The sequence below is a fragment of the Athene noctua genome, chromosome 1 (genome assembly GCF_965140245.1).
Source record: "Athene noctua chromosome 1, bAthNoc1.hap1.1, whole genome shotgun sequence".
NCBI lineage: Eukaryota > Metazoa > Chordata > Aves > Strigiformes > Strigidae > Athene > Athene noctua.
This window is the reverse complement of record NC_134037.1, coordinates 159,539,232-159,563,294: the sequence shown is the minus strand read 5'-3', so window position 1 is coordinate 159,563,294 and position 24,063 is coordinate 159,539,232. Positions and strand designations below refer to the sequence as shown.

Sequence of the window (24,063 nt, the reverse complement as noted above, 5' to 3'; positions counted from 1 at the left end):
GTTCCCTGATGTTCTCTATGGTCCCTCTTGCATGCATGCTCTTTGAAGAAGAGCCAGGATGACAACAGTGGTTAAATCCAAAGAAACAAAAACAAGTATAATTTTTCATGTTTCTTAGAAGATGTAGTACCTTTTCTAATACTATGTGAAGTCCACCCACTGTCTTTGTTTGTAACAGATGCACATTAAAATGTAGCTTATTTATATTAAACCTGTATCTTCAAGCATGAGGCTCCAAGTCCCATTATTACTGACAAATACTGGGGGATCTATTCCTTCCCCCCGTCTCCTGAGAAGTGCTGCTAAGGGGCTGCATGGTATTGTTGCTTTTCTCATCCATTTCATAAACGTGACCTCTGAGAAGTTGTGGTTGTTGTCTGTTTGCACTGCTGAGCGTGGTTACAGTGATTGACTCTTTGGAGTGTGTGACTTAGTGGGTAGCTTTGATGTCTGATGTGAAGCTGTTGCTCTTGTTACAGTTAGGGTTTGTTAGGATATACCTCTGCCTGTTGTGTGTTTGTGCTGTTTGGTCTGTGATACTGTGCAGAACAGCTAAGCATGATTAAACTACCAGATTAATGCCAGTCCATTTAGTTTCTGGTATTTGGCTTCACTCAAGAAGAAACTTGTTAAGAGAGTGTAAAGCATTTAATCTCCCTGGCCCTTTCTCTTTGAAAGACAGTACTAATAGGGGAGGAGACTAACTCATCTTTGTATAAATAAAAATAAAATAATAATTTTTAAAAGCTGGGAAAATAATTACCTTTAGAGAAAGCCTGGAGTGCTGTTTTAGAACCTAAGTGTAACTTCACACTTTTGTACAATGAGAGTTTTTGAAACCTGTTAAATAGTGAAATGACCTAAAGCCCAATTTCAGGCATCTTAATTCTATAAGCATACTTTGTGACTCTTACTTCCATTTGGATATCTAAATCTAAGGCAAAGGCGCTTCTGTTTTCATTGTTCCTTTTTCTTGGAGCCTGCAATAAAATATAATCCTCTGAAATAGTACCTGTGTGATTGAGTCTTGCAGAATATGTTGCTAGCAGAAATACGATTTTTCTAGCAGTAATCAAAACAGTAGAAGGAATGTTCCAGTATTTTTTTGTGAAAGCTTCTTAGAATATTTTCAGGAGCCTGATCCCATAAACTGTTGTCTTCCATCACTTCTGGCTTTTTTTACCTTCTCAGATATCTAGTTGTGCAGCAAGCAGCAAGTCATAAAGGGGATGCAGGTGGGAGCTACCTTAAGGCATTTACTTCTGGTAAGTTACTGGAGAGGAGACAAGGGCCCATTGTAACAGTAGGCATAGCCAACTAATATGCACAGAGAATTGTTCTTTCATCCTGCACTCTTCCCTATCACACCCCCTAAAAAAAAAAAAAAAAAAAATAAATTGGCCTTGATGCTGAGAATTTCCCATCAAAATGCTGTGGACTGACATAGCTTTTGTGTAACTAAAAACAGATGGATGTTGGATGCATGCATACAAATTATTTTTGAAGTAGCTTTCCATGTGACTAATTGATTTTCCTTTGTTTGTTTCATTAGGTTGTTTTTGTTGTCCTTTTTTAACTTTATGAGCTTGCCAATATCTGAGAGTGATCATTCATGTGAAAGGAAGAGGAAAAATAATTGCACTTTTTTTTTAAAGCATGCCATGTTTGTAGCTTAGGTGAAAGAAAGAGCGCAGCTTTCTCTAATGTTGAAAGGCATATGGTGTCTGATGCTCTTGATGAAAATCAGCATGTCTTATACTCAGTGTGCCTAGTTTAAATGTCTATAGCTAGCCAATACTAGAAGCACCTTAACCTGGAGATCAGAAGCACATACCAAACTTATAAATCCACCTCAATCTTGCAGTTGAAAGGTGATAGTGTACATATAACATTTATTTCATGCTCATAAGAAGGTGAAATACTTGGTAAGAAAAATAAAACCAGAAGAAATCTATTGTTCAGAAAGGAGTTACTAAAAGTAGAAAATTTTGGACATGCTGAAATTATAATGTCAGGGGAAAACCACACAGTGCAGATGGTGAAATTTCTAAGCCAATTCTTTGAAATGAAGAAATCGGAAGAAGAATCCAGTGGTTTTGTGCTCCTTTTTCAGTCTTTCTCACATGTAAATGGAAACTGGTCATCCCTTATTCAGACTTCTCTGCAGGTTAGCTGTTTCCACATCCACTTGTATAACCTACCAGGGCTTGAAAGCTTCATTATTACTTTGTCTCTCTTGTGTTTCTGGAGGCCAAATATTTTGGGGAGAAAGGAACAGGAGATTCATTCTTGTTTGTATAGAGACTTAGTTTTCTCCTAGTAGAGTCAGGCTTGTGGCTGTCATGTCCTGCTCTGATGAGGGAGACAAGTGACTTAGATTCGTAAATCCCCAACATAGTGGACAATGGTGAGACAAGTCTTAAAGTCCAGACATTTATTAATTTCCCACAATGTGCTAATTGGATACGCAATAATTGTCTAAGTATATAAGGAGTTATGACAAGTAATACAGTATGCTTTGCATTACTTAATGGTAGTGAAGGAAAAGGGGAAAAAGGAAAGGAAGGAGATAAAATAGAGAAACAGAGATCACCAGTCTAGGTTCCTGTGTTGGTCCTGTCTGAGGTCGTCAGGGATGCATCTGTCGTCTTCACTTCTTCATGTCGTCTTGTTTCTTTCTCCCTTTCACTCCTCGCCCACTCCCTCAATTTATACTCACTTTCCTTGGGTCCATCCCCTAGGTCAACCCACATACCTATATATCCCGTGTACAGGGAGGAGTAAGGTGTTTCATGGGATGATGTAATAATTAGCATGATCGTGTTAATCTTTATTAGCCTATTCTGTGGCATCATTTTAATATGCATTTCGTGGATAATGCAGCAAAGGTTATTTACTGGACAGATGACCCTTGAAACTTCACAAGGTGCACCAGAACAGAACCATCCTGCCTTCACAGGGCTCCCTCCTCCAGCTGCATCCTGTGCTATCCAGGCAGCCTTGTCAGCTCCAAACTCCACACTGTCTACCCTGTGACTGTAGTTTTGCTACTTGTGAGTGTTTGAGACATTCCTTGGCTCAAGGGCCTCCACTGCCCCTCATCCCTTGTCTTCCTCAGCCTGTTTTTTTCTCTCAGGCCTGTTTCTCTTAGGCCCTGTTTTGGGGGAGTTACAAGTCACCTCTCACAGTGGCATACAAGATTTTTATCAATAAATTTTTTGACTTTTTCTTAACACGCTATTAAGAAAGATCATACTGTTTTCCTTTTTGTTCTGAGTTCACTTTCAAAATTGTAGTAGGCAACCTTTTGTAAAATAAAGTATTACAGGCTTGATCTCTGAAATGAGCTGAAGGAGAGAAGTTGCTAACTTCAGATAAAAGGCTGTTCAAGCATGTGTGATGCCGTGAAAAAGATGCAAAACCGCTTGTGTATGAAGGTGGCAAAAAGCCACTGCAAGTTTGAATATTTAAATATCATTTACTCATTAGTAGTGAATTTCAAGTAGAAGATTAGATTAACAAACCTGAGACTTTGCCACAGCTGGGCCCTGAGTTAGGAAGCCTTTCAACAGCAACAGTAGCAGTAACTGAGCATACATTTTTTGGCCTATTGCCTGTGTATCATTCAAAATTAAGAGTGATCCCAGAAAATTCTTGACATATTAAGCTACCAAATGCATTTGATAGTCAAGTGCAGTATTCCTTCCTATCATCCAAGACTGAATAAAGTCCTGAGGATTTTAGGCAGCTATATGAATTTTGAGCACTATGATGGGTAACAATGTTTAGCCCAATAGATTGGGGTTTCTTGGTGAGTGCACGGTTGCTTGTGTTGCCATCCTAATACACATTGGTACAGTGGGTCTTTTATGGAGGCCTTACACATCAGCTGTACAGCTGTGTTAGTGGTGCAGAGCATCTGAGGTGAGTTTGCTGTGCTGAACAGCTACGCATGTTGGCTGAAATGGCAGCCTCATCAGGAAATCCGTGTGGCCTTCACCTCTCTATAAGTGCTGCTGTCACACAGAAGACCAAAACTGGGTCCTTTCCTTTTTTGAGTGTTAGATCCTGAAAGACGATGTTGTAGCCACAATCTGCTTTGAGACACCAGGAGATAAAACCTCAAAGTTGAAAACTAGCAACAGTCAGCTGAAGCTTGAGTTGCAGCATCATGTGTGCTGCCTGTCTCTGTCATGTTCTTTGTGAAAACAGACAGCTCTGTGTGCTCTTCCTGTAGGAGTGGCTTTTCCATTCACACAGCACTGCTTTAACAACAGAACAAAAAGCTCAGCAGTGTAGACAATTCCAAGTCAGTTCAACACTTGATAGTCCCTCTGTGAACAGCATGAAAGGTAGTGCACAGCAGGCCTCTGGGTAAGGTGTCTCCTGGGTAAGAAAGCCCTAAGGGACTCACTCTCATTTCCATGGCCATATGAACTGACTGCATTTTGTGCTAATTTGAGCTTCTTTCAAAATAAAAATTGATTAGTTGACGGCAGCGTGGAACAAGCTTGTTTGGAGTGTTATTCAGCTGTCAAAATACAGTATTACTGATGGGTTTCTTTTTCCATCCCTGTGCAAAAGGAGGAGTTTCAGTCTGGCATCTTGCTGGTTTTCTCACTGCATTGTTAATGTTGACTTCCTTTGGGTTTTTAGCATTTCTGATCTCTTACTCGTTGGGATGTTCCAGAGTTCCCGATTGTGGGGGGTTTTTTATTTAAAGGTGAGAGAGCAAGATGGAGAAACAGATACTACTGTACTTGTACAGGTACTAACAAGGCTTCTGTCCTCATAGAGTTTCTGAATAAAATGTTCTCTCCTGTCATTTTGAAATCATTTTTTTGCTAACACATCATTATAATTTTCTTCATTTAGTGATGATAAGGTAGTGGAAGAACAACCAGAGGAAGATGAGGAGCTAACCGTTGTGGAAGATGAAGATGTTGATGACGATGATGATGATGGTGATGAAATTGAAGAGGAGACAGAGGAAGAGTATGAGGAGGCAACTGAAAGAACTACCAGTATTGCAACCACTACTACCACAACTACAGAATCTGTGGAAGAGGTTGTCAGAGGTAAATTCATGGGAATTTAGCTTGGGGCTGGAAAACTGATCCTGTTGCTTTGCAAGTTTGCCCTTTACAACAAAAAAATGTTCCAAACAGCAAAATATCCTAAGTTACAACATTGTTATGCGTTGGCTTCTGTAATTCACACATTGAATCCTTTCTTCTTTCCCTTTTTCATTACAAATATTCTTTGGAGGTGTCTGTCTGTGAAGTGTGATTGTTGTGTATAATGTGGATGGAAGCAGGAAAGTTGGTTTTATTTTAAAGTAACATTAAATGAAATTTGACTGTCATATGTAGCAAATAACACAGGAAAAGTATGTGTGTGGGTTATCGTGCACGTGTTGCAGAAGGATAGGGAGTGTCAGTTCAGAGCAGGAGGTAGCACTAGCTGGTTTGGTGTCTTATATTAACAGCAGTGATTAGTCATTTTGTGTGATTTTTTGTTAATAACCTGCTTCCAATATTTTTCCATGAACTAGTAATTCAGTAAAATTAGGTGAGCTTAGAAATAGCTATGCAGAAAAATCAACCTAACTGAGTTGTATTGCAGGGATGGGGGAATAGGAGTGACCAAAAAAATAAGCATGGAGTGAGAAAGAGCTCTACATTTCTAAAATTTGTTTTTTATAATATTCTGTAGTTCATTAACATAACTGCATTTTAAACTTTGATCTTTACCCTGGTCTATGGACAACATAGCAACATACTATTTTTAAGTGCCACCGCATTTCTCCTGTGATACATATTTGAATGAATTATCCTTGTATTTCTGTTTTAATAAGTACAATTCCGTATGATGTAAATCTTGGTAAGATAGATGCTGTTTCTTCTGCAGTACTTACATCTTTATGAGTAGGTGCTGGAGATGATGACAGAAAATGAGAGTAAAGGCTGCAGCTGAAAAGGAAGGAGTTGGGATGTATGAGAGGCAGATGAAAAATGACTGTGGTTGGGGCAGTTGTGAAACGAAGCAAAAAACATCTGGCCTGACTCTTCCACTCTCCCCTTGCTGTCCCACCCCCTGTCTCTGGGGATGCTTGGGACTGAAGTGCCAGTGGAGTCCCCTGCATGTGGCAGCGACCTTTTCTTTTGAACCATGGTGCCAATATTTGGCAAAGCAGGTATGAAGAGGAGGGCTGCTGCTTACAACATCACACACACCAAGGACAGAGGTGCCCAGGGGATGCTTTGGAAAAAGCAGAATTACTTAATTTACCTTTTTTCTGTTCAGTCTGTGTGTGGATATTCTTGCTAATCAAAAGCACTAATGCTTCACTAAAATCACTTGCAAATGTTTCTTTCTAAGGCTGGCAATGCAGTCTTGTGCGTTTCCATCTTATATAACTGTGTTGAGTGTTTTGCTCAGTTATTGGAGAGCCATTTCAGTGAGGAGGGGGCGGGAGGAGATTATGTTTAAATCTTTAAACCAATTAAATATATTTCCATATGTGAGCTTTCACCACCTGGGGATAAAACGCCCTGTTCTTGCTGGTAAATGAATATTGAGAGAGAAAAAAAAAAAGTACACTTGAGTTTAATGGGATTTTGGATGAGTGGAAATGAGGACAAATTAGGCAGAACATGTTTCTTTACTCAGGTTGACATTTCAAAGAGGTTAAGATGTTTAGCCTTCAGGAAAGTAGTGTATAATAATATGAATGTAAAATACAAAAGTGCTGAGGTGAGCTATTGAAGCCACCTTTTAAAAATTCTTTAGAAATGTATATACTTGCTAGCTGATAATGAAATGCCATTATCCTGTTTTTCCAAGTCTAAAATTTCCCACTGTGGGTGACTGTGAGTGAAATGTGTTACTGCAAGTGAAGCGAGGGCGATCTGTTACCAAGACAAGTTTTCAACACAGTTCTTACACAGCCCTTTGGGATTTCTGACCTCCAGCCATCCTGGGACATGGAGGGTGCTGAGACTGTCTCTGAGTGTGTGTGACTGGTGTCTGACAGAACTCCACTGTACAAAATGCTTGCTTACTTATAAATGTAGAAATGTTCAGATAACTTAAAGCCTTGGCCCTTGCTTCTACTTCCCTTGCTGCACCTGAAAGAAAGCTTCCTACAGGGCCTCTGTCCTCCTGATCCATCCAGCAGATCCAGAATAAGAACTTCTGTGGTGAGCATCTGCTCTTGCTCTTGCTGTTGCAAAACAGAAAAGCTTGTTGCTGTCAGTGCAAATAAAAGAGGTAGAGGTACCTTGTAGACAATGTACATATTAAGAAGTGGTCCACCCTATGGAGACACCTTGAAAGTCTTTACAGGTGGGATTAAGTATTGGAGCTTCATTCTCATGGACGTGAGCTCTGCTCAGGCTAATTTTCCCAAGCGTTACTAAGTGCAGTTCATAAAATGTATCCTAGGATGCTCTTCACAGACACTTTATAGCCGGTTTTATGTATGCTTTATGAAGCTGTAACTAATATTATGTCATTAGAATTAAAGAGCACAGAGAATGGGTTGGTCCAATTTAAGAGGAGTTGTTTTTCATATGTGAAATCAACAAAGAGCAACTATTCTAAAACAATAAATTAGGATCTAATTGTGGGCTGGTACTGAGCTCTTTCTCCCCCAAATCAATGTAATAATGGCCATCAACCATAAATAATTGAAAAGCATAAATGTAATGTTATACTTTAAAGACACTTGAGCTATTGTAGAATCAATTTGTCAGGCAATTTTATGTCTATGCATATTTTAATGAATCGTGATCAAAATAGTAATAGCAGAACTACTTGCAAACTTATTTCCAGTGAAAAGAAAGTTAGTCTTGCCTAAAGAATGGGAGAGGTCATCGGCAGGAGGACAGTCTTTTCATTCAGTTTCCGCAGCAACGGTATTTTTATAAGCCGTAGTGTTTATTCAAAAACGTGAATCAATTATTCCTAACATGGTACTGGCCATTATTCACTTTCCTGCCTTTCGTGAATGACCATCTTCACTCTCGGTTCATATGGAGTAGGGCAGCAAACCCAGTTTAAACTTCCAGATACACTCTTGTTGAAATTCAGATGTTAAATCCAGCTGATTGTGGGTCTAAGGCTGGATGGATCCAAAGAGTAAAATTAATGTCAGGTCAGTTTTTCACCTTTCACTGGGAGATGTTATCACTGAATTTGTGCTGAAGAAAGTGTAGCTCATTTATGAAGCCCTGCAGGAAAACTGTGGCTTTTGACTTTTGTCTCCGTACGGAGCAAGAGAGGTGACTGCTGGCCAGGATTTAAGCAAGGGAACAGTTAGATTTCTGCTGTCATCATCACCGTGTCACGGGTTTTGCAGAGCTGCTCCCAAGGTATCCATGCTCCAAATGATTCTTCCAGCACGTGACCTAAGCAAGCAGGAGCACTGCTCCCCCGTTATGTGCAGTTGTTTGTGATTTTATTTCTGCTCCCCTTCAGCACAGCAGGTGACAGGAAAAATCAGTCTCTCTTGGCGTACAACAAAGAATAACCAATTTCAGCTTAGTGCTTCCTGTCAGCATAGCAGTCAATCAGGTCTCCTTTAAAGAAGAGCAGTGGGGTCAGCACAGCAGCCTGGCAGAAAACATTTGGCAGCTTCTTCACATACCTATCAGCAGATGTGGGGGATCCAGCAGCATAAGCTTGACCTGCCTTGTATACCGTATAATGTTGCCCTTTAGCAATTGGTTTTGCTTTCTCTAATTCAGCTGGATTTCTTTAAGCAGGAAAGAATTTATGCAGTGCTGCTTGACATGACATTTTAACTGTGTTTACAATCTGGAGTTGCAAGTGAGAGACTATATGCTGGTTTCCTAACAAGAGAAACGTAGCCTGGTGTTTGTATGGTAGCTCTTAGTTTTATTGATATAGCATGGGATTTTTTTCTCAAAATTTTTATGTCTAAAAGACTTTAAATCAATTTGGTGACAGCTACTATCTATACTAAGGCAAAGGAGGTTAACCCTGATTGTTAGACCTATCGGTTGAAATTTTGGGATCTTAGTAGTGTATGCTAGATTAATTGGGCTTTTTTTCACCCTCCATAGCTTTGCCCCACTTCCTTCTCTGAAAGGTTATCTTTCTTATAACGTTGTAGTTCCTTGTTCTGCTTCATTTGCTTCAAGACTATTCAGTATGCTTTAGCTGGAAAGTGATAATGTGTGATTGTATTCCATATTAAGAAAACAGTGATGTGTACTATTCACATAGAAACCTATTATGATAACTCTACTGCTTTTTTGTTAGGAGATTTTCATTAAGAATGATAATCTACTCTAACATATGAACAAGAGCTGATAAAATTAACCTAACGGATTTGCATTAAAATAGCTGATAGCTTTTAATTAGACACTATAATTTAAAGCACAGCTATTCCACCGTAATCAAGATATGTTGCTATTGGAAGAAATCTTTTTTTATGATCTAGTAATCTTGTTGATGGAAAAGCAATATATTATCACTGTTTTGGGTCAAGGGCAAAAGTACTGGAATACTAAACAGTAGTAGTATTATTTTACATCAGGTTGGAGGGTGCTTTCATTTCAAATACATCTGGCCAGAAGAAATCCACCAAGAATCTGTTTCCCTAGAGAAAATATCATTTTATTATATTGAAGCAATAATTAACTGAATATTTTGTTTTGTTGTGTAAAAAGACTGGAATGCACTTTTGGGCTAATCCTTACATTCACTGTCTTGCTGTGTTAGCATAATCATCAAGTTATGTCAAAATGATACCTTTTCTAAAATACACATAAATTAATGAAATTCTATTGACCTACACTTAAAATCAAGCAGGGCTTTTTGTTTGAGTTCTGGCCATCAGTAGTAACTGTATGGCACTTTGGTTCAAAATGTGTTGAGCACAAATAAATAGAAAATGTATTTTCGTGTATTTGTTTCACTTCAGAATTGTAAGTCTTTGTATTCTAGCCAAGTATACAATTAAACGTTTTTTGTGTTCCAAATATCCCCCTCCAGTAGCTTAAGAATAAACATTAGAGAGAGAATTTTGATCTTAATTGCACAGGATGGAAATTACAATTTTAGGGTATTTAACAATTTTAGAAGAGCTGTTCTTCAGTATTGCATTTAGAAGTCATAATTTTGCTTTTTTTTTTTCTTTTAACTTTCTCTATAGAAAGTGTTTCAGCAATTGTGTAGCTTGTGCATCAACTTTATTCCTAGAGTATGTGCCAGCTTCACAGCTGTTTTCTCCTAATTCCAAAAACCTCTTCTGAAATTAGCTTTTTGCTGCCTCTTCTAACCATATATTCAAAATGAGGAAGTTTTGTTTCAGTGAAATTATCTTTAAATATTCCCTTTTGATTAATTCATTGAGCAAAACAGTATTGTGCCTTTTTGGAACACAAACAGCATAACTAAAAGAAAAAGTGCATTTACTCTTGTCTGTTTTTTCTCAGCTAGTTAAAAAATGGAGACTAATATAGATACATGTGTATTAATATCTCAAACTATAGCTCTTGGTTCCTGAAGACACAGAAGCCAAAATTACTCCAGTTGTAATATTATATATACTAGCACATGATGAAGTGGAGCGTATGCCCTCACAATATATATTTGAGAGGTTTATTCCTTTGGCCTCTTCTGCATTAATCGATTACTGTGTTCTTTAGTGAAATATAAATGGTAAAATACAAGACTGGGATCCCATATATTTAAGCAGCTAAGTGTTTTAGGTTCTTGTTTAAGACTTGTTTAGGTCCCACGTGATTATGATACACAGTTGAACTGACAGCAGCATAGACAAAGCAAACACATACCAGTGCTAGTGAGTTGGTTCATACCACCAGTATGATTTATTTGTACGTACTTGGAAATATCAACTTCCAACTTGAAGGGCTGGTAATATAGAAAGAGTCATCAGTACAATATATTTTCCATTGCCATACCTAAATGAAAGAACTTGTAATATTTATAAGCCAGCATGATGGTATTTTTCTACTGTAGCATTAAGGTAAAGAGCTTTTTCAGAGGTGTAAACTAAATAAAGGACCCAACTTCCAGGACAGGTCAGAGTTGGTAGTCTAACTCCTACCATTTGTCCTTTTTTTCTTAAATCTCTTCAAATTTAATTTCTGGTTTAAGGTTTGGGACTGACTGAGCCAGCATTTAAATGAGCTTAGTTTTCATGATCATGTAAATAAATTCAAATTCTGAAGAAAATACAGAGTAACCTTGATGTCTGCAGCGATAGAAGTATGTAAATGTAGCTTTAATTCCTCCCTAAATTAGAAGTTTAAATTTTATTTCAGATTGCTGTGTTGAAAAAGTTGGTGTTCACAGAGTGTTAGTCCATGTGGGAAAAAAACCATGGATTTGAGATTTTGAAATAAATCAAGTATAATTTCATTTTGGTTTAAAATCGGTTTTCTTCGAGGAACAGAAGAAACCAATTTATATGGTAATGAAAAATTTTAAAATGACATTCAGAATCATATTTTATATTTCCCTCTGTAAAAATTGATCATCAAAAGTATCTAAAATGTTTGCACATAAATTCTAATTAGCTCTAGTTACAGCATTTTGGTAAATGAGTGTTTATGGAAGTACTTTGTCTAAAGCCACTATAAATCAGTGTCCACATACTTGAAGATTGTGTATTTCCTAGGGTGCTGAAGTCTGTGCTTTTCAAAGAAAAAAAATAACACAGTCAGTGCTGATGTTTAGTGTAACTGATTAGTTTTCAGTATATCACTTTAACTGTTAATTTAAAAGCAAAACAAAAAGCTTTGCCACAGCACTGTCCTTCAGGGAATGATATACCTGCTTGGTTAGAAACAACTCTTTTTGCATCAAGATCCTGTAATAAGAAACTTGGAATGAGGAAAGTTGAATTATACTTTCCTGATTATCTCAAAAATAATTTGCCTTATCTAAGGTTTCAGAGAAGGAAGGAATTGGCAATGGTAGTCTCTGGTTTAGGGCACAGAGAAGATGAGAAATTTTCCCGTTGAAGAAGGATGGCTTGAAAACTATAAGCATCTGAAAACAGTTTAGACAGCTTATGAACCTAGGTTGTGGGAAAGGCTTATGCTCTTCAATTTTACCCACTTTCATGGAGTCGAAGGCATAACTGCATCTTTGTAGAGGGGAGAGTGAGCAAGCAAGTTCCTTAAAGCAAAACTGACTATTAATGCTGTTCTGGATACAAGTTATTTGTGGGATCAAGTAAAATTGGATTACAGAGTGGCAAAAACTAACTCATCTTTTAATCAGTTGCAGCAACAAGATTAATACATGAAGCAAAGACAGCTTTTAATTTTTTGATGAATCATGTAGCGGTGTATGCTGCCTGCATGCTGCTAATATCTGTGAAAATAGTGTAGCTCATCCATCATAGGCATTAATTGCTACACTCAGCAGCAGTGGAAGGGGAAATGGTATTTGGATTAATAGCCCAAGAAAAGCCTTTGAATTTCCCATCTCTGCACTTCATTTCCCATCTTCTCAGATGAGGTGGTACAGCTGAGGATCAAATGTGGTGGCATTTTTCTGTAAGGAAAATTGATGGGGATATGGAGAGACATGGGAGGAGCAACTGCCCCACCACCAGCAGCAATGGGACCATGCCCCAAGCATTGAGGCTGGTTTAAAAAATGTACCTTCTCCACGGAGCAGGTGTGAAGGGATGCTACTCTGAGCCCTCCACAGAGATCAGACCGTGGTGGATGGTGGTGGTGACACTTGGAAAGGGATGACAGTGTCAAGAAGTTTCCCACCCCAGAACAGCAGTGTGCTTCCCTTAGAGCAATTGTGAAGCAGTAACCCAAAGCATTTTCCCCCCTCTCTTGTTTCATCTTCATTTAGGTCCTAAACTCTTTGCACAGTAGGCCATTTCTCTCTGCAATGAAATAATTGCCATTTAGGTCTCACGAATAGCAGTACAGTTGGCTATGTAGGCTGGAGGGAAGGATGTTTTTCCACTGCCCTGCACTGTCACTGCCAGCCTGGTGGGAGGTAACAGGTCAGGCAGGAGGCAGGTCCCTGGCCACAACACAGGGCTGCAGTGTTTCAGGCTTGCTCTTTTTAATATGTTATACTGTGGTTTCCTGAATGCTTGTTCAAGTGAATCTTCACATGTATAAATGACTCGAGTTTCCAGAGAGCCAGTTTCTTGTTACCACTGGCATCTGTTATTTGATGGGCAAGTACGTTTGCTTTTGGACATGCAAAAAAAATTCTGCTGCTATTTCTGTAAGAGAAGTACCTATAGGAAATTTCAGAATAAATCTGTGAACCATTCCCATCACGATAACACTTAACAGTGCAAGATGAAACAAATCAGACTTTATAGCAGAATTAATATTTTGAGGGAAACCTAGAAGGTGCTTTCTGTGTGGGTAGAGGTCAGCTCATAGTCAGCATTAACTAAAAAAGACTGAGTTGTTGAGACCATTGTGTTTTTTGAAGTGACGTTTCCTGTCAGCAAAAATTCTCTTGATTATACCTGTCTCTTTAATGTCAAGAGTCACTATTCATTTTTAATTGATATGTGACAGCTCTTCCAAGGCTGTGCAGTTAGCTTTGTGTGAAGATTTGACTGTATAATTGGATGGTGAGACTGGATTTGATTTTAAAATAAATCAGAAGAAACACTTGTATACTGAATATGAACTATAATTAATCATATGGCAGTATACAATTAATTGTAATTAACATGTACAATTAAATATGCTTATTTTGTTTTTTCTTAAAGTAAAAAAAATGTAGTATTGCTTTTCCCCTAATTGCTTGGTACAGAACTGCGACATTTGTAGCACATCCTTGATGGCTGCATACACTTGAATCTGTTTCTCTTAGACTAAATGTATGTTCCCTAAAATTGATTCTTGACATTATTTATATATACGATATGTGAATATGTTAAACACATGTAAAATTATACCTATATTATATATTTAAGGAAGCGTAGGTATATGCTAACTGCTAATGGATGTAAAATCTATTTATAAATAGTGGTGCTCCTGGGGGAGACAGAAGTGATGGATCAGGACAGACTCTGAAAAGCAGGATTCTTTGTAGCCAACATCTGAGAGGTGATGAGCGTGCGGGGGATTTTCAGTGCTAATGCACTGATACTTCTTCATACCTTTCAACCCTTGGGGATCTGCCTTCCACAAAATTCAAATATATGCAGAGAATTTTGAAGCCTCTAGTTGAACGTACCAGTTTGTCTGCCGATGCAGTGCGTGGGATGAAAGCAAATGAGGGGCGTACTGGTGTTTAATGTTATGTAGATTTGAAATGACTTATGCAGCACACTGAAAGATGAAACTTTTTGTCTGTTTGGAACATTATTGGTAAAGGGCTATACGTTTACATGTGTAATTGGCTGAATTCCAAATTACAAGCAGAATTTGCTTTGTCTTCCTTTATTTTGTGTGGTTTGGTTCTTCCCTCAGGTTTTCATTTGTTGCAGGATGTAGGCAGAGATTGTGGCAGCTCACAATGAACACAAACACAAACAGTTTTGTTTTTTTTTTTTCCTGTGCATATTCACTGGAGGTGAGATTTCCTGCCAAGGATGGGTTATAGTTATGGCAGTAATTTTATATGTGTGAGCCCTCAAACTATGAATTAAAAACGCTGTGCTGTGTGGCTTGCAAGAGAGTTTCTTTGGCAGTGACTGTATATAAATGTATGAAGAGAATTTGTTTTCCTCCATAACTCATAAATATTCTGGTTTTGTTTTTTCTTTTGTACAAACCAGGAAACCTTCTCAATTTGGGCAGGGAGGGGGTATACAGTTAAAAACAACAAGAAAAAGCGTTGCTCCATCTGCTTTCAGGTGTTCCCCTTCCAGACAGGTACTGAGTGGGCTTCTTGGGCAGAAATCTGCCCAGGGTGGGCAGCCAGCAATGCTGTGGGCAGGAGCTGAGGTGGGTGGTTGTACCCCTCTGGCCTGGAAGAAGACAAAACTTCACACTTGTACCATTGCCCCCATGCTGGAGCTTGTTTCAGGGCAACATCCCTCAGTGTATACACATAACATAACTGAAAAAATAAAAACCGTATAGGCAGGTTAAGGAGACTTAGTGGCACAAATCTGAGTTCAGAAATCACTGACGTTGTCTCCAGGGTGGTTTTCTGGGGAAGGGTTTCCTGTTCCCCAAAACACCTCCTTGGTGCATCTCCTTCCTCCCTCGTGTGCACGGACAGAGAGGCACCTAATGAAGAAATGGAGACAATACCATTTGCATGCTAAATGTGGTTCCTCCGGGTCTCCTGTGACTAGAGGTGTGCTCTGAGCAAGCTGAGACTGGTCCCTGCCGCGCGATGATCTCCCGCTGGTACTTTGACGTGGCCGAAGGAAAGTGCGCGCCCTTCTTTTACGGCGGCTGCGGCGGGAACCGGAACAACTTTGACTCGGAGGAGTACTGCATGGCGGTCTGTGGCAGCGTCAGTAAGTGCCCCTCCATCCTCCCTCGCTCCTGTGCCGAGGGAGCAGGCCTGGGCTCACACTAACCCCCAGCCGCGGTCTGTCCAACTCCTCCACTCACTGCTCGATCCTCCTTAGACTCTTGCTAACCCGGCATGGTAGTGGGCAACTTCTTGGTGCCGTAGACGGGGGTCTGCAAGTAGGTAGCTAAAAGCCTAACACTTCTGGACGAGGCCTTCGCACTCACTTCTCTTACTTTTCTGTCAAAGCATACTGATGTTTTGTATGTCTCTGTGTGTGCACGTACAATGCATGTGCAGGAAAAAACATGAACTTTAGGAATCCTCAGGTAAGTTGAAAAATAGCTCATAGTTTGTACAGTGTATTTTCACGTATTGTTTCTGACCATTTTTAATCAAAACATTGTAAGCTCATTATAATACTAGAATATTTATTTCCAGCTTTGGAAGAACCATTCTTTTTGTTTGTTTTTAGTTTGACTGAATACTTTGTGTTTGCAACAAAAAGGGGAGAAATGACATTGGATTTTTAGGTTTCCTGAAGGGCTGCACTGCACGTGGATATGATTCACCTTCTACTTTGTTTAACACAGCATTTGTACTAATGATCATTTTCTGTGAAGAGTGTTCGCATGCAATTTCGGTTTGAGAAGGATGGCTTTCTCTATCACAGGGTATTGAAGCTGATGAATCAGACACTGGATTTATCAGCTAGATTTTGGTTCGGGAGCCTCTGGTACACTTCCATCTGCCTTTGCAGCATGTACTCTTGGGACAGTTTTGGCTGCTGTTTACATCTGATGCATTAAGGAGTACATATCTCACTGCCCTGCCTGGTTACAGGGCATGGAGGAGCAGAACACAAGCAGCACATCAGGGCTGCTTTCAATAAAATATTTTCTAAATGGCACCTAGGAACATTTGCAGTAGAAGGCTTAAAAACGCACACAAACACAGGCAGCAAGGTGTGCTCTGTGTGTTGTGAAGCAGAAGAGCTGACCTGTATTTTACTGGACTGGGAGCAAGAGCAGCATGGAAGCAGGATTGTTCCAGCTCTCATGCTCCAGCTGCATTTCGTCTCATCATCTTTTAGAGTTGTACATGGCAAAACTCCATGGAGGGACGTGGAGAAAATCTATGACAAGGTGAGTGAGGAGGATACTTCATGGACAATGATCTGTTTCTGCAACAAAACAAGAAGATGTAGTGGAGAATGAGAACAAATATGTAGATTGGAGTGAGGTCTATAATAGATTTGCTGAAAGAATGACATTTTGAACCATTAATTTTCTGTGGTAGGCAAGACGTTACCAGAGATGCAAAACATGGTTTGTCTCTGTGTGCCCTGTGACGGGCAAGAAAATTAAGACTTTGTAATGAGTCAAATTAGGACAATAGTAGAAAAAAAGATAATTTTAAAAAAGAAATATTTATATAATGAAAAATGCAGGGTATGTGATATTGACAAGCAGTTGATATTGTAGACATGGAAGGAGGAAATAAAAGTAAAGTGAAGATAGCTGGCTCATGCAAATTAGAGGCATAGAAAATACACTGCAGTGAGAGAGATGTTGCACAGTAAGCCTAGAAGAGCCACTTGAATAGTTAGTTTCAGGTAGCCAAGATGAGGTTTATTCTTTACTGCTATGGCCAACAGAATTTGTAAAGGATGGTTACCTTATTGAGGCACATGTGGGTATCATGTCTAAGTGGTGACTGGATGTCAGACAAGACCATCAAAACTAATAATGGAAAACAGCTGAGAATCTGAACCTTTTGCCGCTTTCTTCTGGAAGCGGTGCCAGTTAGCAAGGGAAGAATGACAGGACTGAATGTGATTTACCTGCACAGAGCTCTGGATACTTCAGGTGTTTGCCTTGGTCTGTATGAGGCAAATGAAAGTCATCTACCTCTGATAGTACACCTCTTGTGACTGTACCTGTTTATTTCCCCAGAAATTACAAAAAAAAAAAAAAAAAAGGAAGGGTGTGGGGGTGTCTTTCATCCTTACATTTCATATCCAACAAGGTAGGATTAAATGAAGAATAACTATTGGCCTTCTGTGCTGAGCATTTTGGTTTTATGGTCAGTATAAGAGTTGCTAGAAGCTGCATACACTGTTTTTTGTTGGAAAAAGTCAACCTTTTCACGTACCTGGTGGAAATTAAGAATTATTACTGCCTTTGTCAGCATTAATAACATATCTATAATATTTTTGTGAAGTCTGGACAACAGCATAAAGAAGGACTTGTAATAGATCTTGACTCTTGCAAGATTGCAGTTTTGTCAAATATCAGTTTTTACAGCTTGCTTTTGGCTCCTGCCCTTCAAACTGAGACACATGGATGCATTTCTTTGTCCAAATTCTGCAGCGGGACTATGTGCGGACTCAAAGACCTCCAAAGATTGTGTATCTTGCATACAGAGTTGTAGTTACTCACCCAGCACTTCAAATCTGAGAGATTGTTTCTGGCTTTCATACTGCAGCAAAATTATAACACAGATGGAAGAGCAGTCACATCACAGAACAGACTTTCTGAGAATTGTTCTTACACAGTAAAACTTGGAGGGGTGAGATTCTGATTTGCCTCTGATAATGCAATGGTGCTACCTTTCATATACAGGTAGTAGGTGAAATTGTAGCACTGACTGCTTGTAGTAGCAAACTAGCAGAGTTTACTGTTTTATACACTGCCAATCAACCTAGCGATCTTTTTGCAGGAAATCTTCTGCTACAAAGGGTGACTTCAGCCATGATCTTAAAAAGAATATTATGGATTGAATGAAACTTGGAAATTAGATTGTCTTCCTCCTTCAAACTTGGTCTTGGCAGCAGAAGTTGTTCAGCTCATGCTGTTTGTGAGGATAAATGATCTTCTCTTCTAAGACTGGCAATTCTCTCAGAGCATGTGGAATCAGAAATGAAATAAACAACTTATAAATTTGCTATATATTATATTCATTAGGATATTCAGATAAGCCCAGGAGTTTCTACCTCATTGAAGTTGGTTTTGTGGTTCTTTTTTTTTTTTTTTAATTAGGTTCAGTTCAATAAAACAATGCCAAAAGTGTTGTAATTTGTATTCTTTCCATAGTTATCTTGGTTTACTTTGGGACTTTCTCTTTAAGGAAAACCTCCCAGAGGGCTTTTTCCTACTTGTTTTTTTTTTTTTCTCCAGTAGTTTCTCAAACAACATTTGAGTCTATATGGTACACTTTCCAAGTTACTTTAAGTATATTTTTCTTCCTTGTATTTTCATGTTATTTCAGTGTGTTCTATACGCTGATCTATAGTTGTTATTTCTGTTCCTAAAATAACTTTGTTTTCCTCCTGGTTTCATCTACTATTTCAGTATCACCATGCTGTTTTTCCTTATTCTTCGTCATTTTGCTGACTAGAAATAGTAATGAAAATAATTAGAAGTGATGAATACAATATGTTTCAGCACTTAAGTGAGATCTTGTCTTTGATACAGATCTAATGTTGCTGAAAGGTGTGGGTTTTTTAAGCTGGCTGTAGCACAGACCCTGCCTTCACCCCAGTCCCACAGAAGGAAAGAAGAAAAAAGGTGAAGAGTTTCCATCTAGGCCACCCCTGTTCTGTTCTTGTCCTGTCTTTCCCCACCATCACTCCTGCCATGTCACCCTTAATTTAATCTTTCCATTTGATCTTTGTGCCTCCCCCCATTTCATGCTTATTTATTTACTCTATTCCTTTTCTCCCCAATGTTCACATTATTGTTTCTCCCTTGTGCCCTATAAAAAACCAGTGTGCCTTTCTTAGGCACGCGACAAGATGGATGCTAAAAGCAAGTCTTCCCTTTGTCTAGCTGTAGTTTGCTTTGCAGGATAAACTAGTTAGATTTTAGAGAGAGTAATATGAAATAGTGGATAGCAGTTGGGTTTCTCTTAAATAGGGGGCAAAGGATCAAAGGATGGTATGTGAGTTTATTTTTCTTGTAATGCATTGAAATCGGACTGAACCAAAACCTGAGGATGTTGTCACAAATGCTCATGCTATGAATACTGGAAGTGTGAATGCTGACAACTATCCTGAACACATTGCCCACAAGAAAAAAAAATAAATCCTGTTTTATTCTGCTTCTTTGCTGAAGTCTCTTTGACTTGATCTGAAAAGGTGGGTCTGTCCTGTCATGCAAAGCATTAGAATCTCTCCACTACCAACTAATTTGACCAGTGCTCTGAGGTCTGATAAAAAATGGTTTGTCTGTTGGGCAGCAGCTACTACTGTCAAATCTTTTCATTCATCACCCAGCTATGTGGAAATTGATATCTATTTGCCCTAGAAGTAGAAGACTGTAAGGATCTTGTTACCAATTCCTTCAGCTTGTCAGACCACATACTCACTCTATTGATTTTTTTATAAGCATGTTCAATACTGTCTACAGTTTCTATTCAATATAAGGACTCAAACTTCTACTGTATGACTGACCATAATGGCTCCTTTGAAGTCATTAGGATCTGTCAGGTGGTTAATTCAGATTTAATGACCTCAGAATGGGTATGTTGACAAGAATAAGCAGAAGGTGATAAACTGCTGTTATAAAGAATGATTTCTGTCTTATTGTCATACTAAAAAGTAATTATTGTATGAATTCTTTCACTTTCTTAGTTGTTGCTTGTTAAACATCCTTAAAGCTATAGGAAATACTTTTTTTTTTTTAATAAGCACTGTTTTGAAGTTATGTTAACTTTCAAGTCTTAACTTGGGGACACAAGTAGCATCAAAGCTGGGAATATTTGTTCTCTTCAATCGACTTCATTTGTCAGCTGTTGCATAGGAGACATCTGTCCCAGCAGCTCCTGCAGCCATGGCGTGGTGTGTTCAGAGCGGAGTGTAATTTGTGCTATCATGCTTTCATTTGTTCTGCATCTAAAGTGGGACTGAACTGTACTTTGGTGGCACAGTCAGTTTTTGAAAGCTTTGACGTATCATTAAAATGACCTTTTACAAAAATAAGGGATTTTAACATTGTACTGAATTTCTACTGCTAGCAACAGAGGAAACCAAGAGGATTCAGTATTGTCAGTTGCCTCGTTACTTGCATAAACCACGAAACCTAGTACTAAGTGTTAACACACTGTTTTATTTTTTATTATTTTAGAGAGCAATCATGGATTTTTTGGTGAATTTAGGTAGAATAGTATTTCTTCTCTAGACTAGATGTTGTAAACTTGCAAAGTTGCTAAATCTTGTTGGGATTTTTAAGTGACAGATACTTTATTTCCATTTTAAATGGAAGATAGGAAAAGAAGCACACTAAACTCTACTCTTTCATAATACACATGGAATTTCACAACCTCTTAAATATAGATTAAAATATTGTGCACAAGACAATGAGACTAGTATGGGGGATCTACTCTTACTGCTTTTCATATAGGCTAACTTCAGCTTGCCTACAGATTAGTATTCGTCTGTCCCTGATAACTGATGAGATAGGTCTTAATGTATTTCCAGTTCATGCTCTTGAGGGGAGAATTCATGACCTCTAGCATTTTGCAGTGTCCAGTTTAATTTCTCTTCAGAGGTACTGTGAATAACAATCTGTACCTTTTAGCAGCAGCAGTTTATATGATGATACTCCTGTTGTCAGTGATGTCCTTTATCCATTTATTGCTTGTTTGGGATCTTGACATCTCCCTAGTTAGCAGCAAGTAAAATGTTTTGACAGCTAAACCTCCATGCCAACTTCCAGAGCATGTCTAAGGCATTAAAGAACTGCAGTGCATTCCTGTAAGCGGAATGATTTGCTGAATTTTTAGTTAGGTGGTAACGTTTTAATCCTTTGTTTTATTTACTGGGTGATTGCTCATTTTGTCTGTACGACTACAGGCTGCTTGAGCTTGAGGTCAGGTAGAAGGCTCAGAGACAAAAAGCAGGTCACATCTAGAGTATGTTCATCTCGACTGAGTGATACTGCCTTTTCACTACTCGTGAGCTTTAGAGGGGGGGTTGGCAGGCCTCTGTCTATAAAAGCAGCAGAGCTTGCAAGCTGTGTCCATGTGTCCATGCCTGGACTGTGGAACTTTAACTCCTGTTTACAGCCTTGACAGACAGCATGTTCAGGAGAATACTTCTATCTTGTATTTGTTCACAGCAGTCTTATTTGATATAACAGGTGAAGAATTTAATGGGCTTTTTTTCTTCATAAATATTTAAATTCACAGTGACAAATCAGAATTACCTTGAAGCAGAGTATTGCAAGGATGTTTGAAGAAATTTTGCTTTTGGAACCTTCTCCCAAGCACAAAATGAATCAAAGAACTCCGAGTGGGGTGATCTGAGCAATTAATGGCCAAGATGAGTGTCAAACGGGTATGAGCAAAGCAAAATGGCACTTGTCAGGGCTGATGAAAAGGAAGTTGCATTTATGGACATGCAACAAAAGCATGATTGCGAAATTCTAGCTGTGCATGGATAGGAAATGTATCCTGAAGTTCTTACACAGAAGGATTCTTATATGAGAGACTTCAACTTAAACCTAGTTTAGGTGGCAAATATCAATTAGTTAAGGCAATAGATGAGGAGTAATATGAGTATGGTATGGTTTTTCTTTATCTCAGAAAGTCTCCATGAGAGATTTGACAGGATTAAACTGTCTTTCAAGCTGCCTACTGTTTTGATGCTATGCCAGCTATTTAAATTATAACATATTGAAGGAACATAGGATCAGTCCTTGCAAAGTAAAGTTCAAAAAGAAATGTAACTTTTAAACATGTGGTTTCTCCATCTCAGTACACTTAATTATATTTTCAGGCCAAGATTGCTACATTGACCTGTAATTATTTCTTGAATACTAATGAAAGTTGCAAAATATTACAGAAACTATATGCAGTCTTTTAGGACAAAGTAGTTTAGCCTTGATGGGTAATAAGAACAATGAGATAACCCAACCATTGAGAAAGGGAAAAGCATCCCTCTGGAACACTGGGTTCTCTTTCATGTGTTAAGTGTCTTCATATAACCTGTGCCTAGAATCTCTTTCAATTAAACCAGTAGACATTTTTAAACAATGTGCTTTCCAGTCCACTTTAGGAGCATTCATCTAATTTAACAACATTTTGGAAGCAATTAAGAGGCAGCTTGAAATTGAAGGTGGAAGAGTCAGGTCTCAGAACTGGTGATATTTTTTACAGCTTCAGATGTGATCCCATACAACCACTACTATTACAGGGAATTTTTTTTCTTAATTCAGTACCAGTGTGCTTTTTTTTTTTTTTTTTCTGACGGAAGAATATATTTCTGTTTATCCATGTTTTGTACTTTCTGATTCTCTACCACTATAGTCAGAATTCCTCAGTTTTTATGAAGAACACTTTATTTTCAAAGACTTTTTGGGTGTCTTAAAGATAATTGTCAAAACATGAGGATAAAGAAAATGTGCAAGATAACCATTCAGCTGGGTTTTATTTATGTCATCAGGCTGGGTGATAACTGTGTAGTTGAGATGCATAAGCCTTAACATCAATGAATAACTTAATGAGCTTGCATTATTGAACTGCTTTGCTGAAAATTAACAAGTGTGCAACTGGAGTTGGGTGGCCTGAAGGACAGAAGTACCAGTCTGTGATCATGATTGGCACGGCTTACTGCTCAGCAGTTGGCTTCTAGGCAGGGAGATATGCTGATGAGCCACAAGGCAAAAAGATCTAGCTCCCAGAATTCCTGCCAGTCCAGGAGCACAGCAGTGCTGTATGTTTGCCCCCCAAAACCTTAAAAACAAATAAGCAGTAGCAGCAACTTGCCACAAAATACTAGAACTGGGGTAATTTCTGGCTTTCATTCTCACAAGGACTCCCTCCTTGACAGTGGAAGGAACTCTGCCCTCCCCTTTAGTTTTAGACAGGGTTCAGAAAAGTGAAAGTGTGTATGAGGAAAAAGTAATAAAAAGTGAAAAGGAATGTTACTTTGCCTGCCGGTCCTGTTTTTCCAATGAAAACAGTTGTCTGCATAATGCAGTAGATTATAATTTATATACAGTGTGTAAATACATTTATTGTTCTGTGCCTCAGAATTGATCTCTACTAGAAGGCATATCAGTTTGGCACACGTTTCTTTCCAAGTAATTAAATTATATTAAACTTCTATGTAAAAACTTATCCTGGTACATTCTTTTCCCTACATTTAAAATAATGCTGATTTGCTACAGTCTTAGATAAACCTTTCCCAGCCTTCATTTGTCTTGTATCTTTCTGTCAGTAATTTATCTGTTTTGCAATAGAAGAGTAATCATTTTTCTTCCCTATTGTTTAGATTCTGTTCATTGGTTTTGCCACCCTGATGTAAGTGGAGTAGCTTATTCACAAAAGAATGGGGATACCATCTTGTAAATACAGCTCATTTCCCAAGGCAGCAATAGCAAAATAGAAACTCTTCCTACTAAAGACATTCCATATGCACTTGTGATTGTCAGAAGTTCTATAATTAGTTGTGATCTTAGTCAACAACTGAAAGCTTTGATCTTAATCCTTCATTAATGAGGTGGTTGCTTATGTGGAATTCAGAGGCAATGAATGCATCTACCGAGTAGTAGATATATTGTAGTTGGGTAGTGCTTTCATTTCAAATGGTTTCCC

General features: G+C 38.6%; 1 protein-coding gene across 3 annotated transcripts in view; it reads left to right on the top strand.

Moving 5' to 3' along the window:
* APP (amyloid beta precursor protein) overlaps positions 1–24,063 on the top strand; it is a 233,121-nt gene that overhangs the window by 124,911 nt on the left and 84,147 nt on the right. For 2 of the 3 annotated variants that reach the window (XM_074902352.1, XM_074902342.1), the window contains exons 6-7: positions 4,876–5,078; positions 15,302–15,469. In XM_074902352.1, coding sequence (XP_074758453.1) covers positions 4,876–5,078; positions 15,302–15,469 — 371 coding nt within the window. The remainder of the gene's footprint in view (positions 1–4,875; positions 5,079–15,301; positions 15,470–24,063) is intronic. The other variant, XM_074902362.1, reaches the window with a different exon arrangement.